At 37.7% G+C, this 15,562-nt stretch overlaps 1 protein-coding gene across 2 annotated transcripts in view; it reads right to left on the bottom strand.

The window, feature by feature from the left end:
• The window catches only part of NALCN (sodium leak channel, non-selective), a 246,181-nt gene that overhangs the window by 185,177 nt on the left and 45,442 nt on the right, over positions 1-15,562 (bottom strand). For both annotated transcript variants that reach the window (XM_087758313.1, XM_087758314.1), the window contains exon 7: positions 5,974-6,128. In XM_087758313.1, the coding sequence (XP_087614439.1) occupies positions 5,974-6,128 (155 nt within the window). The remainder of the gene's footprint in view (positions 1-5,973; positions 6,129-15,562) is intronic.

Here is a 15,562-nt window from a genome sequence, read left to right as displayed (position 1 = left end):
CTTTTCTTCTAATTACCAATTCAAAAAATGGCTCTCAACCATAGGCATGCCAAGAATATCTAAATTCTGGGTCACATATTACAAGGGAAAAGGCCTTATAATAAAAGTGGGAAATATCTGAGATCTAAAACTCTGATGCTGTTTTACAGCCCATGAAATGAGATGATTTTGCTGGCTCATGGTGCCATTGAACAGTGTTCACGTCTACTGTAAGGCAAGTAAGGTTTAATACAGATGTAATTTTTGCATACGTGCTTTGAAGCACTCCTTACCAATGAAATTTCATTATTTGTCTCCAAGATACAACATCTGTATGTTTATCTCCTATATGTAAAGCGGACGTTAATATGGTAGTCTTTGTCAAATACTCTCTGCAGGTACAACATGTTATTATTATCATTTAATAGGGTACTGGCCCTAGCAAATGACAGATGGGTTGATGATACAGCATAGAATAAGACCTCTTCCTTCTTCTTTCAGGATGATCTTCCATGGCATAAAACTTGTTTCCCTTACTTTGTAGAATATTTTTTAACTTTTAGATATCTTTCATTCTGGACTTCCTTTTCTTTTTTAGAATATTTGAAGCAATATGTAGCACTGTAAATCACGAAAAAACATTCTCTAGGATTACGTGAAGAGTAAAATCAGTACTGTAGCTGCAAGTGTACATCTGTAGATGATTACAGATGATTGTACCCATGAGGCATGTGGAATGATTACTAGCCAGATGTTACAAAAATCTGAATGCAAAAGGATCTGTACTGTGTGGAAAGTACAGGTAAGAAGGAAAACGGCCCATGATCCAGCAACAGCAGGCGTTCTGGCACATTTGTGTCTATGTGGCACCTTTTCCAGCAGTGCCCCCATAGACAGCTCTACCAACATCCTTAGTGTGGCCCTGATAGCAATTACTGCCGTGTTAAATATTGACTAAAGGTAGATGTACGCTCAGATAAAGTGACGTGGAAGGCAGAAGTACTTTTCATAATTCTCCAGTTGCCAAGTCTTGCATGCTCTTATTTAATTCAACAATTATATTTATGCCTTTTAGATATATCAGATGAAAATACTTATGCAAATACAATCACATGCCTAATGAGTTGTACAGTTACTGGCGTTTATTCACAAAACAAAGGTCATTTTCTCAATATTTAGCTCAACATTTTTTGCACAGGTCATGATACTGTCATCCTATCAGCTACACCCTATGGAATTAAACACAGCTGGGAAAAACACAGAGAAGAAGAGAACAAAATCAGAAAGAACAAACAGGCCAACTGTGAATGTACCTGATGCTCTCAGTGGGAGACAAGGCTGAAGGCTGTTCTAATATGAAGGAAACATCAATCTTTTTATAGGAGCCTGAATCAAAATCAGATAAGAAGGCTGAGAAAGAGAAGAGCTTGACAGTACGATACAGGTATAGTCAATAGTAAGGAGCTTTGCCACCCACATGCACACAGCCAGCCAAGCCTTTCATTCATATCCTTTCTCTTACTCCCACTCAGCCCCACAGGTAGTATTCGAAAAATCTTTCAAGCATCCTGATGGATAAAAGACTTCATTTAATATGAAGGCTCCCACTGTATAAGAACAACGCCTACTCAAGAAGTCAAGTTCTGTGTCAAACTGTTAGAAAGAGTACTGGGGTTTCTACTGAGTTCATGAGCAACTTAGTAGAAGAAAGCAGTAACTTCTTGTAGCCACCCATCAACTGGAACCTGAAACATCTGAAGTCACCTCACCCAGGGGGGTGGATTATTCTTTCTCTATTATCCCTTCCTCCCATTTCAAACTTCATAGAGAAACAGATTTGGGGTACTGAGGCCTTAGCTAATTGGTTCTCCACTCAATATTTCATTAATTCTCTAGTTTCACAAACAGTTCTAAGACAGACCTCTGTGATTGCTCATAACCTTTCTAGAGCTATAGCCAGTCAGAACTGCCCCGGCTTTTAGTAATTTCACTCTCATTAGAGATTACACTGGTAAAGTTGGCAAAATTGATTGTTAATTTCATTCTACAGGCAAACTAGAAATATGTACATTGAAGAACAGAGGCATTAGCTGTAGATATATGCTGATGTGGCCCATGTTTGAAAAATTACCTTTACAAACATCAGGTGTAAGTATTATATTGTTAATACCTATTGAAAGGACGCAGGCACTGGAGAACCTATGGGACAAATCTTATTGTATTATTGCTGTAAAAATGCAGAATGGAAGCAGGTTTTGTAAAGAGAGGAGAAGTACTTGATGGTCTACATCTTGTTTTTAAAAGGCTTTTAACATTGTCTCACCATGACAACATACAGAAGTACGGCTAGGTGAAACTACTGTGTGATTGGTGCAAAACCATTTGTTAAGTGTCCTTATGAGCAGCTATTAATAAAACATTGTCAGAAAGGAAGACTGTCAAATGAAGTGCCAACACAGTCTGATCTTGGTCTGGTTCTATTTATTTTTTCACTCTGGATCAGGTTGACAGAAAATAAATTATACTCATCACATTTCAGATAAAAGTAAGCTAAGAGGCACTGAAAATATTCAGGAGGAAAGAATTTAAATTCCAGAAGATCTTTGCAAATTGAAGAAATAGTCTGAAAAAAAAAATTAAGTACACTATTCAACAGAGACAAATGCAAGGGTCTACATTTAAAAAGAAATAATCAAGTAAACAAAGGATGGGAAACAGTGATGGCAGCTCTTTCAAGAGGACACAAGGGCTGTAACAAATCAGAAAAACACATGAATCACCCACAACATGCTGTTCTGAAAATGGAAAACATCTCACTGGGATGTAGAAACCGTAATAAAGCTTAAAAACACATAAAGTAATAGCTTTTACTTTTGCTGCTTTACTGCGGTATTCTGCCAGTACTGCAGAAAGTCTAGAGAGGGACAATAAGAATAATTTAAGGTATAAAATGTAAGTCCTATAGCAAAAGACTGAAACATTTGGAGCTATATGGCCCAGCAGGGCCATAGAGGGTAGAAGAGGCATAATGATAATCTTGAAAGATGCAGAAAAGCTTTTTTAAAGTTTTCGCTATGTTAGTAATGAATAAGGTGAGAAATTACGATCTTAAATTGCAAAAAAATAAAGATTCAGGTTATACTTTCAGAAAATCTTCCTAAGAGTACAGACAACGAAGCAGCGCAACAGACCTGGAAAGACTGTGGAGTCTGCTTTACATCTGAAGGGGATGGCCTAGATTATCTTGACAAGATGACTTCAGGCCATATTTATCAGTAGTCTATAACTATGTTCTTCCTTAAACAATACATACATACTTGTGTAGAAGCATACATAAAACAGATAAACAGAACACCTCAAAACTAAAAATAGAAAACTTGGGAAATAAATATTTTGTCAAGTGCCAAAACTTACACTATCATCTTTCCAATTTTCATCCCTTTAAAGCCAAAGCCATTTATAAAAGTGGGAGCAGGGTATGGCCAAAATTAAGGGATTTTCCGAACATGAAAATACCTACTTGGCAAAGCCCTCACAGTATAAAAAACTCTATTAACTTTTATCTGATTAGGACAGTTTGGTCTTCACCCAGTAATAAAATTGTAAAAAACCCTCCCTTTTTCTTTAAAGAGAAGAAAAATAACAGAAATTATCAAATTCAAATATGCATAGCTTGTACTTATATACCGCAAATTAAGTGGTACTAATTATATAGTAGCTGCCAAACTGCTATGCGCTTGCTATTTTTGTAATGATATATTTCAGGAATCAACAGGACAGGCTTCATAATAATATCTGCAAGTAAAATATCAATGAATGTATACAATAAAATAGTATAATTACACAGAAAAGATCTACTGCATTACTTACCTGTTAACTACATACAAAGGTGCATCACAAAATGGAAATTTATAAAATATTGATAAACTTGCTGGTTATAACCCTGTTTATAACATTCCTAATTTGAGGAAGCTTATTTAACATTTTGTGGCAAAGCTGCTGCGTCTTACCCAGTATTTTATAGTTTAGTTATCAGCTTTCAACTGCCATTCAACTTAACATCTGGCTGCTGGACCGAGAGGTGTTATATCCTGGTTACCTATTTCTAGACAAAAACAATACATCAATGACAAGTCTCCTAAGTCTATTAGCAATCTTTGATCTTTAAAATGCAGCACTTGGAATGACATATTGATAAAGTATAGGACTGTGACTCAGGAGACTGGAGTTTGAGCCCTGTTTTTTCAACCAGCTTTGCAGGCACCCTTGGAGAAACTATTTCACCTGTCTTTGCCAACCTGCCCCCATCATTAAAAATATACTGGCCTCCTTTATTAAGTACTCTGAACCTTGTTCAAATCATCTACCCACTTAAGCTTGTCTAAGGCATTGCAACTACTTTTCCCTGGTGACCAGGTAGGCAGCTAGAATAACAAGCCTTCAATGCCACAAATAATTTTGCATGTCAAGATAAGAAGGGTGATTTCAATCTGAGACATAATTCTGGTGATACACCTATCCCACGCTCCCCTGCCAAACCATCTCAAGCTAGAGAACTTGCGTGTGGATGTTTTCAGCTTCTAGTGTGAACTCAGCTCATGTTCACCCAGGCATGGCAGTATGCCACTAACTTAGGAATCTGAAGGTTGTCTGAGAGATCAGACAGTGTTATCCTTTGAGATCTACTGAAGAAAAAAATTATCTAAAAGATAGGTACTATCAGTAGAGCTATTCAGCTATCAGTACTGGGACAACTGGTACGCTTCTGACTCCCAGAAGAAACAGAATGGAGCTTGGTTGAAATCAGATTTTTCTCCCTTTCTGATGAGAAAAAAGAAAGGACACAAATGGCAGTTTTTGTTCAGAAAATATTTGGTATCACAGAGTACTTGTTGTAACAGGACTCCGAGACTATTTCTTGTAACTCTCTGGCTCATTCTGTATATTCAGCAGCCCGGGAACCAACTGAAGTGATTTCAGCTGCAAAGGCTTTCAATACTCACAAAAACTTTTTGGATTGTAGTCATTCAGTCATTAAACCTTTTTATTACCTTCAAGTTCTGCTGGGGCCAGGATAACAGTCTGGAGCTCCAGCCAGGAAAAATTAAAAAAAAAAAAGCTTATCAGAGTCAGAGAGATGCATCAGAAAGAATACGGCCTGCAGGCATGCTTTATCATTTGAAGGGACTTCCCTACCTGTGCTGAAATGAAAATTTACAGCTGCAGGCTCCTGTTGGGCCTTTGTCTGTTAAATAAATGTGAGATAACCACAATGTTCTGACAGCGTAACTGTATATTTTCCATTTGGATATGGATCTTGCCACAGCTGCCCATGCTCTTGTTACCTTTCCTGAATTATTGTTCTACGCTCATTTCCCCATGGGGATGGCACGACACATTGCAGCTAGCAGAGAATGTATTCTCCTGGTGACTCTGCAGTGTTTTTCACAGAACAGAGATTGCACCTGTATTGCAAAATCTGCCCGACTCCCAATCATTTTTCTGGGTGATGTTCTGACTTACACAGTTTGGATTGAGATTGCCGCAGATACACATGATCTCATTTTCTCTTCCCCCTTCTCTTTAGTACCAAGATGATTATCAAAGTAATTCTGGGTGGGTTTTTTTTGCATGGGAATTACTACTAAAATTAGACAAACAGGATGAATTATATACTCTAAAATGAATCATAAATAAAACACAGAAATTAGTCATCGCATTTGCATGCTGGTGATAATCAGCAGTTGACTCTTCCTAAATAAAGACATTGTTTTAAAGTTATTTAAATCCTGGGATCCCAGGCAATGTAAAAATAGATGATAACTTCATCATTTCAAAGCAAATAGATAGCTTCTCTTTCTGGCATGTGCTCTACTTGAGCAGAATACTGATTGCACTTGATATCTTTTCAGCACAGACATGAGCTATCTGTTCTATTCATTTAATAAACATTTTTAAATGGATACTGAAATGGATGTTACCAGTAGGACAGACCTATCTCATTAAAGCCACTGTAGCCCAGCTCTTGCCTGCTTAGTCCCAGCTCTTCAAGGTCCATGCATTTAAATCCAGGTGGGCACTGGTAACCTTCTTCTAGCTCTCTGGAACAGTGGGTGTCTGGGATAGCTAAATTATTCCAGGTTACATTTCTGTGAAAAATACAAAATTAAGGTGTTACATAAACTCAACCCATAGCAAAACTAAATACTTGAAAGCGAGAGGACTAAAGTGAGAAGTACATCAGCTATTATTTTTCTTATGTTCTTTGGTATACGTTGTTTTCATTAATTAAGCACCTATTGTAAAGGATAAGCTAACTGTCTCCTAAGACTTCAGTCTTATGTAATGACAGTACAAATACTAACAGCAGAAGTTTCGTACTAATGCCTAGAGGCCCATCAAAAATGGAGACTTTCCAAGACACAGACGAGATAACATATAGCTGCACCAACTGCTCTTTAATGCAGTTTGGACACTTAGTGCTTCAGGCTCCTTTGCAAATCTCGAGAGTGTGTTCAACTGCAGTCAATACTGTGACTTTGACTTCCACAGACGTTACCTGAGTGAGCTTTGACACTCCTTAAAAGGATCATTGTGGATGACTTGTCAGCCACCGGAGTATGTATTCAGCTTCTTGTACCTTGGTCAGGCCAGGTTTCCACCACAGATGGATAGCCACAGTCACAGGCAAGCAGTCAAATCATTACATGTTTAGTGCAATTAGCATCTAGGTATTGCTGTGATTGAAACAGATCTGATTCACTTTTAGGTTGGTCCAGTAATGCTTTGGTAGAACAGGTGAAAAAAGGTAAACTGGTTTGAACTAGTTCAAACTGATTTATGTTGGTAAATGTAACACTGAAAACAAGAAAGATCAGGAGACAAGAGGAAGTGCTGCAACACAGTGTGTTGGCCATTTTTTACTGTTGCCAGAGGCTGAGCATCAGTTGTTTTCCCAGCTCCTCTGGCACCTGGGGCTGAGCTGCTGAAGAGGCTCTGTCACGCTGCACCACAATGGGAATTCAGGCAGGTCCAGCACTAAGGGACCTGGAAGCTAAAAGGAGAGGGAGGACAAGTTTGTAGCTCCCTGTCCTGTTAGATCTGTGCCTGTGGCATACACACATAAAGGTGAGTATCCAAGTACTCCCAGACTTTGGTAAGGAGAAGCTCAGGCAGTTGATTCTCCCTAAGCATTTACAGCACCCAGCTAATAATCACAATACATAGTCACTTGCCAAAACCAAACACTGGTCACCCCATTTCCCAAGAAGTAGTTTAGTTAAGAGGTAACCTTAGCAAACTGCCCCCCTCTCCATCCTATGCAGGTCCCTGTTAGGTCTACAGAGCAACACAGCACAGTATTACACTGAGAAGTGAGGATTCATGTTACTTGTGCCATGAGTCAGCTGGCCAAACCAAAGAGAAGAAAGGTTGCAATATGACATAGCTCCAACTATGCTCAACAGGCACACAGCCAAGCAGCATTGGTTTTTCTCCTTGATCGTATTCTCTCATCCAGCAAATGAAAATCCTGATTTTTGGTTCAGTCCTCGGGCAATTTCAAATCAGACTTGAAAAGCTAATCACGGTGAGTTCTGGTCTGAGAAAAAAATAGTTGATAGCATTTTTCCGTTCATGTTCAGGTTGACTCTGACTTCCTGGTCGCAGCACAGACTTTTGATATAGAAACACCCAAAATGAATTGCTGCAAGTTACAAAGAAAATCTTGTAGTATTCACCCCATTATCCTGATGCTTCAGACCAGTGCCTTAAAATTCATCATTTTAATTAATCTTGCATGTCCACAGAAAAGGTGAAACTTTTCAGTCTGCCCTTTAGTATAATTAGTATCTTATTGTTCTTCTGGAAGTCCTCTTCTTTTAATCTCACAGATGCATTTTGACAACTAAATTGGGTGAACAGAAGCTTTAATTACTTTATTTTTCTTGCTTTTATGCACTGCATGCAATAGCAATAGATTAGTCTAAATCTGTCAGGGTGAAACTAAAGCTTCCTACACAATTTTTCCTATGCAATTATAAATGCAGAGAAATAACTGTAGTTGCACCCATCCTATAGTCATTTCTTCATGATACCAGAGAGCCATACGTATCTGCATGGATGGACACACAGACACGTACAGTTCCAGCTGAAGTTTTAAAGAACACCCTGAAATTTAACTATGTGTGCAACTAGAAAGACAGACAGATACACAAGCATACATGTACTTATTTCACTTCTTGTAAACAGGCTCAGCACATGTCACTCAAGGATATGAAGAGTCACCAGGCCACCTTAAATCATTTATACTAGAATATGTTAATTCATACCCAGTTGTATGCTTTAAGTACATTAGATTTATGATACTGCCATCTAAAAGCCAGTATAATATAGGATTATCATAAGACAACATTTTATGAATATTTTCAGAAATGAAAATTAATTCATTGGCTCAAGCAGATTCAGAACCCTGGCTACTGGTAGCTAATGAATTTTACATTCTGGTTTGCATCAGAAAATCCCTCAGATCCAAGAGGCTAGCAGCATGAGGGCATATTATTAAAAGTATTGCTGGCTTAATCACTACAATGCAAAGCACTCATTTTAAGTGCTTCATTTAAACCTAGGTCATTTTTATATCACATCAACCATATCACTTTATATCAACCTCCTGAAGAATAAAAGCTGTCTCAATGCACCGAGTATGATTTCAGCTAAAAAGGAAGAATCTCTGCGTATAGTACCTGTACCTGTACAGATACAGGATTTTTTTGGACCAATGTCACTAGCCACTTTGCATTCTGCCTCAAGACAGTAAACAAGCATAGACTAGTCTACATGGACTAGACAATATTAGACATCTAGTCTAGAAGTGGCTAGAATATCACCAGACATTTTCAATATAAGATGATTTAAATTGTTTTATTCCTTCATAGGCCATACTCAACATCAGCTAAGTATTGAGATGCTGATTCAGCACATAACTAGTTTTAAGCATCTCAAGAGTACGATTAGGCAATGTGCTTAAGTATCTTGCTGAATAGAGTGCCTTGATAAAATTACGAACTCTTGCAACATGGCCAAAGAAATAATTCATCCCAATAGACCAACCGAATATTTCTATGCAGAGTATTCAATGTGTATGGAGTACAACATCAACCCAACAGGCGAGCTGAGAAACTAGTTTTGCACAGGAATGCAAAGGATGCAGAAGGTCATGGACTCCACATCACTTGATAAGAATCCTTCAATAATAAGATTGTTGCAAAAGACACAGGAGTACTACTCTGACATGTTTTTAACTGCCTGAAGAACACCCTGACTACATACATAGATATGTACACCAGAAGAAGAACCTGAATTGATGTGTCTTGGCAGTACATGTGCCTGTTTTCCATGGCATCTGTAGCAAAACTGGTCTTTCAACCACTACGTGCTCATGTGTCGTGGTTTAACCCCAGCCGGCAGCTAAGCACCACACAGCCGCTCGCTCATTCCCCACCCAGCAGGATGTGAGGAAGAGAACTGGAAGGGTGAGAAAACTTGTGGGTTGAGATGAGAACAGTTTAATAATTGAAATAATAATAACAGCAACAACAACTTGTAATTAAAAGGAAAAATAACAAAGATAGAGAAATAAAATCCAAGAAAGATAAGTGATGCAAATGAAAACAATTGCTCACCACCAACCGACCTAAGCCCAGCCAGTCCCTGAGCAAGGGCCCCCCAGCCAACCTTCCCCTAGTTTATTGCTAAGCATGAAGTCATATGGTACGGAATATCCCTTTGGTCAGTTGGGGTCAGCTGTCCTGGCTGTGTCTCCTCCCAGCTTTCTGTGCACCCCCAGCCTCCTCACTGGCGGGGCAGTGTGAGGAGCAGAAAAGGCCTTGACTCTGTGTAAGCACTGCTCAGCAACAGCTAAAACATCCCTGTATTATCAACACAGTTTCCAGCATGAATCCAAAACATAGCCCCATACTAGCTACTATGAAGAAAATTAACTGTACCCCAGCCAAAACCAGCACATAATGTGAGCACGATCTCTCTTTGAGCGCCATCTCTTTATTTGGGCTTTTCTTCAAAGGGAGGTTTTGACAACTTAAGAGACAAATTACCCGAGGTAGCTCCTAAGTTCCTGTTTTCTGTTAGCCTGACTTTCTCTGCCGAAAACAGAAATGGAGAAAAAATGGGATGTTTTTATTCTGGTATTCTATTCATTTTCTAATATATCACCAGAAAGCCATTCAAAATTACCAATCTACTCATGTAGTTTCCAGATCCAGAAAATTACAGAAAAAATTAAGAAGGATATTTATTGATATGGTATTAAAAAAAACATTCCAAATGGTCAATTCAGTGAAGAAGTCAATAACTAAAAATGAATTAGCTGGAGCTGAAGGATTTTCTGTATTAGTTGAAAGGAACTCTATGGCTGTCTCTGCACCAAAACCAGGCACTGCACAGCTGCTGACTAAAGAACTACTGCATTGGTAAAAATACCATAGCAGACATAAAAAACGGCTGGTGGATCATGAAGCAAGTAAGTAGCAACTGTACAGCTTCCAAATAGGGAGCAATACATTAACTGGGACCTCAGAGGAATTGGCACTGGGTTCTGTGCTATCTATTTTCATTAACGACCTGCGGGACTGCATGAACCCCGCTTCATCAAAGTCACACAAAACATATGCTGAAGGATGACAAAAACCTTTGAGAACAGACAGATTACGTAGTTCTGAAGAGCTTAAAGGTTACTCTCAATAACTGTGATTTAATGTCAAGTAATGAATTCAGAAAGTGATAGAACCTAAATGCAAAATGGACACTGCTGTATAGAAAGTACTAAAATAGAAATAGGCTTGGATCAGATGATTGATAAGAGATAGATTTCTCTTTAAGATATCAAGAATTCATAGTTTCCTCTTCCGCTATATGAATTTAGACATCTAACTCTGAGCATGCAATTTTGAAAAAAAAATTCTATTCCTATACATTTTTCTAAAAGATGCTTCTGCTTTGCCATATTGCCAGAACACAAGGCAAAAGCACCTAGTGAGAATATAGCAATAAACCTAAAATAAATCCGAAAGAGAGCACAGAGCTCCATGCTGCAACGAAGAAGTTCGTGAAGCTCAAACTAAATTGATTCTGGGCCAGGATCACTTAATAAACATTTTCTGATGAAGTAATACTGTGGTTCTACATTGACTTTAGACAAGTTATCTCATGAGTATTATTAATTCTGCTCTCTTACATTATATAGGTGAATGATATGCAATTAATTTGTCTTTATTCTGAAGACCAGGGTGATCTACTTCTGTGAAACATCTTCATTGCACCATTCTAGACAATTATTGTAGCCCATGAATATTTTTTTAAGCTTTAAATTCTATATTATATCAGTATTTTATGAAAAGAGATGTAATTTACCAGTGGGATTCATAGTGGGAAAATAAGGTCAGCTGTGTCATGAGCATTCTGATTTCAACAATGTTTTTGGAGCTTTCTTTGAAGCACCAAAATATAAATGCAAGATATGTATGGACTGGTAGATTAATGATAACGGAACCTCTCAGGTCACAGATGTGGTATAGCAAACGCTAATTTCTAGGGTAGCAAATACTAACTTCTTTCTTGCTAATTTCTACATTTAATCACACAAAAGAACAGATTTTCACATCAAATGCAGAATAAGCTCCATTTAGTCACAAACACTTTGCATTCTAGATTTAAAGCTCCCTCCTGCAATTGAGTCCATGCAAATACCCAAGACTTGTAACTCAGTTTGATTCTCCTCACACAGATTGCTAGTGCCATTTGGGATGCCTGACGGTAACCCTCTTAACCTTTAGATGCTGATCTAGGAGATCACAGGTCTCTGTAGGTGCTGTGCCACACCTGAGAGCCCTGTGTCATACCTGAGTGTCTTGGACACGTTAACTATTTCAAGTAGTACTAAATGCCTACACATGGATAACTGCATCAGGCCCTTCAAGTTAAAAAAATGATGGTTTCTGTAAGCCAAGTCATCAGCCTTAGTTTGCTTTCCCCCTATACCACCGTCCAGTTTTAGAGCACAGAACCTCGTTTTCCAATCAAGAGACTTTCCTTAAAGAAGGTAATTTACAGAAATGAAAAAGAAAACAAAAAAGATATTTTTGGCATATCCATAATTAATGGTTGTAAATTTATACCAATAAAAATCAGGAAATCTGAGATTAAGGTTCCTGTGCCAACATTATACCAGTAACACTGTGCAGAAGGGAAGGTCTAAATAAGTTTTCTATTTAGAATATGTCCTCTTAAAAGCTCAGATAGCTCATACCAACTACTATACAGCTGCCAATATCACTAGGTAGTTAAAAATATTTCTTTCATATTCCAAGTTATGCTTGTTTTCAGAGACTCTGGGAACTTAAAAGATAGGAAGCCTAGATGGAAAAGTGCTTGCTTTTTATCTTACTCATTGTAAAAAATAAAAGGGAGAAGGGTGCAAGTTTATTTGTTGCTTGGTGACTGTGAAAGCAATCTTAGCACCTAAACAAATTTCCTTTCATTTGTCCTTTTAAACGTGTCTTTTATTCCCAAATCTGTATTTTAATTCTTACTGTGCTAACCCAATCCAGTCCATTTTCTCCAGTGGGAAGCTCTGAACATACAACTGCTATTAACAGATGGTTCCTAGACTACTTCCTTACACTACTGCTCTTTTTACAGAAAGACCTAACAATAACAACAGCCTCTCTTGCACAACTGTTAGAATAACAATATTGTGTTATAATAAGAACTTTGCTTCTATCATGAAGATTTCCATTGATCATTTTTGTAATTCTTATCATATTATGATCTCAGCCTAACAAGGAAGATATTAATGTATAAATCAATGATATTGATATTTCTAAAATTTGCAGTAGTAGTTTATCATTATTATTGGGCATATTTTTTTCAAAGTGTACTCACTGTCAGCTAACTCCCCTGTCACTGAAGTCAGACACATATATTAACTTCAGTGAAAGGGAGCCATACTGTAATTGAGTTCTATTCATAGATCTTCTAGTTTCTGCCGAGAGAGATTGCAACTTAGGACAATGCTGCTGCTGGAGTCACTACACGTTCTAGATAATCCAATAACAGTATCATCCAAAATCCCTGGTGATAGTTAAAGAAATTTCAGAGACTACCTCTCTGGCTTAAAGATTACAGATACGTCTAGGCACAATTCTTCTTCTGATATTTTATAATCTTAGCATTCCCAACAGTCATTTTAAAATGTTACGTTTTACTTTTAGACAAACTTAGGTCTAAAGTCATCATGTACCATACTTACAGAACAAGTTTCCTGTTTTTAATCTGAGAACAAAATCTGTTTTATCTTTTTAAAATGTAAGTGTGACAACTTCATCCATATTTAATGTTTCTTATAATTATATCTGTAATTATATCTATAAAGCTTTCAAATCTTTCTGGTAACAGATTGTCTCTGCTATCTATTTATTATTTTTATCACATTAAAAGATAAGATAGGGCACGCTTAAAGGACTCATGACTTTAGGAACACTACAAACATAAAGCTTAAGTTTTGGCAACATTCTGTATTTTACATTTTAACTTGGCAAACACAGATTTTGCTACTCAAGAATTAGTAACTGTGGAGAATATCAGACAGCATCTGCTAGGGATAATTATATTCAAATCAACAGACCCAAATAACTGAGGGCATCTCTCATCTCTTCTATTAATTTTTAATAAATCTTGCAATAGCAGGGCAATTCCAGAAGAATGCTAATGTGCCATTAATTTTTAAAGAACAAGCAGCACGACTGGTTAGCGTGACATCAACCAAGACAAAAGAAAGAGTGAGCTGATACAAAGCCTAATTGATAGAGAGTAAAGAACATGAATGTAATTAATGGCAGGCAGTATGGATTTAGAGAAAATAATTCTCATCATACTAACATGATTTTGAGAAGATTACAGATTTGTCCAATAAAATTGCCTAGCTTAGACTTTGTAAAGCAATTCATTCAATAACACACAACTGATTAAAAAGTTGACACTATATAATATCAATGAATCTGTCATGGTTTAACCCTAGCCAGCAACTAAGCACCACACAGCCGCTTGCTCACTTCCCCCACCCACAGTGGGATGGGGGAGAGAACTGGAAGAGTGAAAGTGAGAAAACTCATGGGTTGAGATAAGAACAGTTTAATAACTGAAATAATAATGGAATATCCAAAGCAAGTGATGCACAATGCAATTGCTCACCACCCACTGACCGACGCCCAGCCTGTCCCCGAACAGCGGTCACTGCCCCCTGGGCAACTCCCCCCAGTTTATATACTGAGCATGACATCGTATGGTATGGAACAGCCCTCTGGCCAGTCTGGGTCAGCCCCCCTGGCTGTGCCCCCTCCCAGCTTCTTGTGCACCTGGCAGAGCATGGGAAGCTGAAAAGTCCTTGACCAGTTGAAGCACTACTTAGCAACAACTAAAATATCAGTGTGTTATCAACATTATTCTCATCCTATATCCAAAACACAGCACTATACCAGCTACTAGGAAGAAAATTAACTCTATCCCAAGCAAAACCAGGACAAAAGCGTATGCTAAATGGGCTGAAAACTGATTAACTGACATATCAGAAAAATACTTGTCAGTGAAAAGATCATCATGATCTACCATAATCAATGAGGGAGAAACAGGTATAAAATCAAGAATACAGATAGAAACATGAATGACAATGAGGACAGGGCAGTTTGACAAGTTATCAGGATCATTTGTCTACCTGGATCCAATAAAACAAAATGTGCTTTAATACAGCCAAATGCAAAGTTATAGAGGTAGGATCACTGAAAGCAAACCTTACGGCCTATGGCCTATGGAATAAAAGGGATAAAAGAGGATGGAAATACTATATTACAGAATATAGATGCTACGTGAGAGTTTGAGATGAGGGGATATAATAGGGCATCTGTCCCAATAACATCATGGCAAGAAAGAGCCAGTGCTTTCCTAGACTATACAAGCAGAACGATAATGAACTAATGTCCCTCTCTGTATGGTGCTCATACAAATTAGGATTAATATTACGTACAGGTTTTTTGTTCATATTTTTTAAATATTTGAAAAATCGAGGAAATCATACAAAAACATGAAAATGAGACCACCAGAGAACATGCTTTGCAGTAAGGGACTTAAAGAGCTAAATAATGTTAGTTTATTAGAAAGCATACTGAAACGTGCCTCAATTGTTGTGTGTAAGTGGATTCACACAGAGAAAATACTGGGAATTAAGGTTCTGTGTAATCTAGCATAAAAAAGTATAACAAGAATAGAAAGCTAACAGAGCCAGACAAATTAAGATTATGAATTAGGAACATATTTTTTAACAGTGAAACAGTTTTTTGGTATAAACAAAAAGTTCCCTTGCTTATGAATTGTTCTTCTGCCAACTAATTGATAATAGATACATGTCTAGGAGACACACTGGAGTCAGACGCAAGCTATCAGCTTTCATAGAGGGGAAATAAAATGAAGTCTGACTAGACGATCTGGTTGTTTCTTTTGACTCTAAATTCAA

The sequence above is a fragment of the Nipponia nippon genome, unplaced genomic scaffold (genome assembly GCF_047370975.1).
Source record: "Nipponia nippon isolate SJK-2023a ecotype South Korea unplaced genomic scaffold, ASM4737097v1 scaffold_2, whole genome shotgun sequence".
Lineage (NCBI taxonomy): Eukaryota > Metazoa > Chordata > Aves > Pelecaniformes > Threskiornithidae > Nipponia > Nipponia nippon.
Note: the sequence above shows the minus strand (reverse complement) of the source record. Positions and strands in the feature narration are given on the sequence as shown.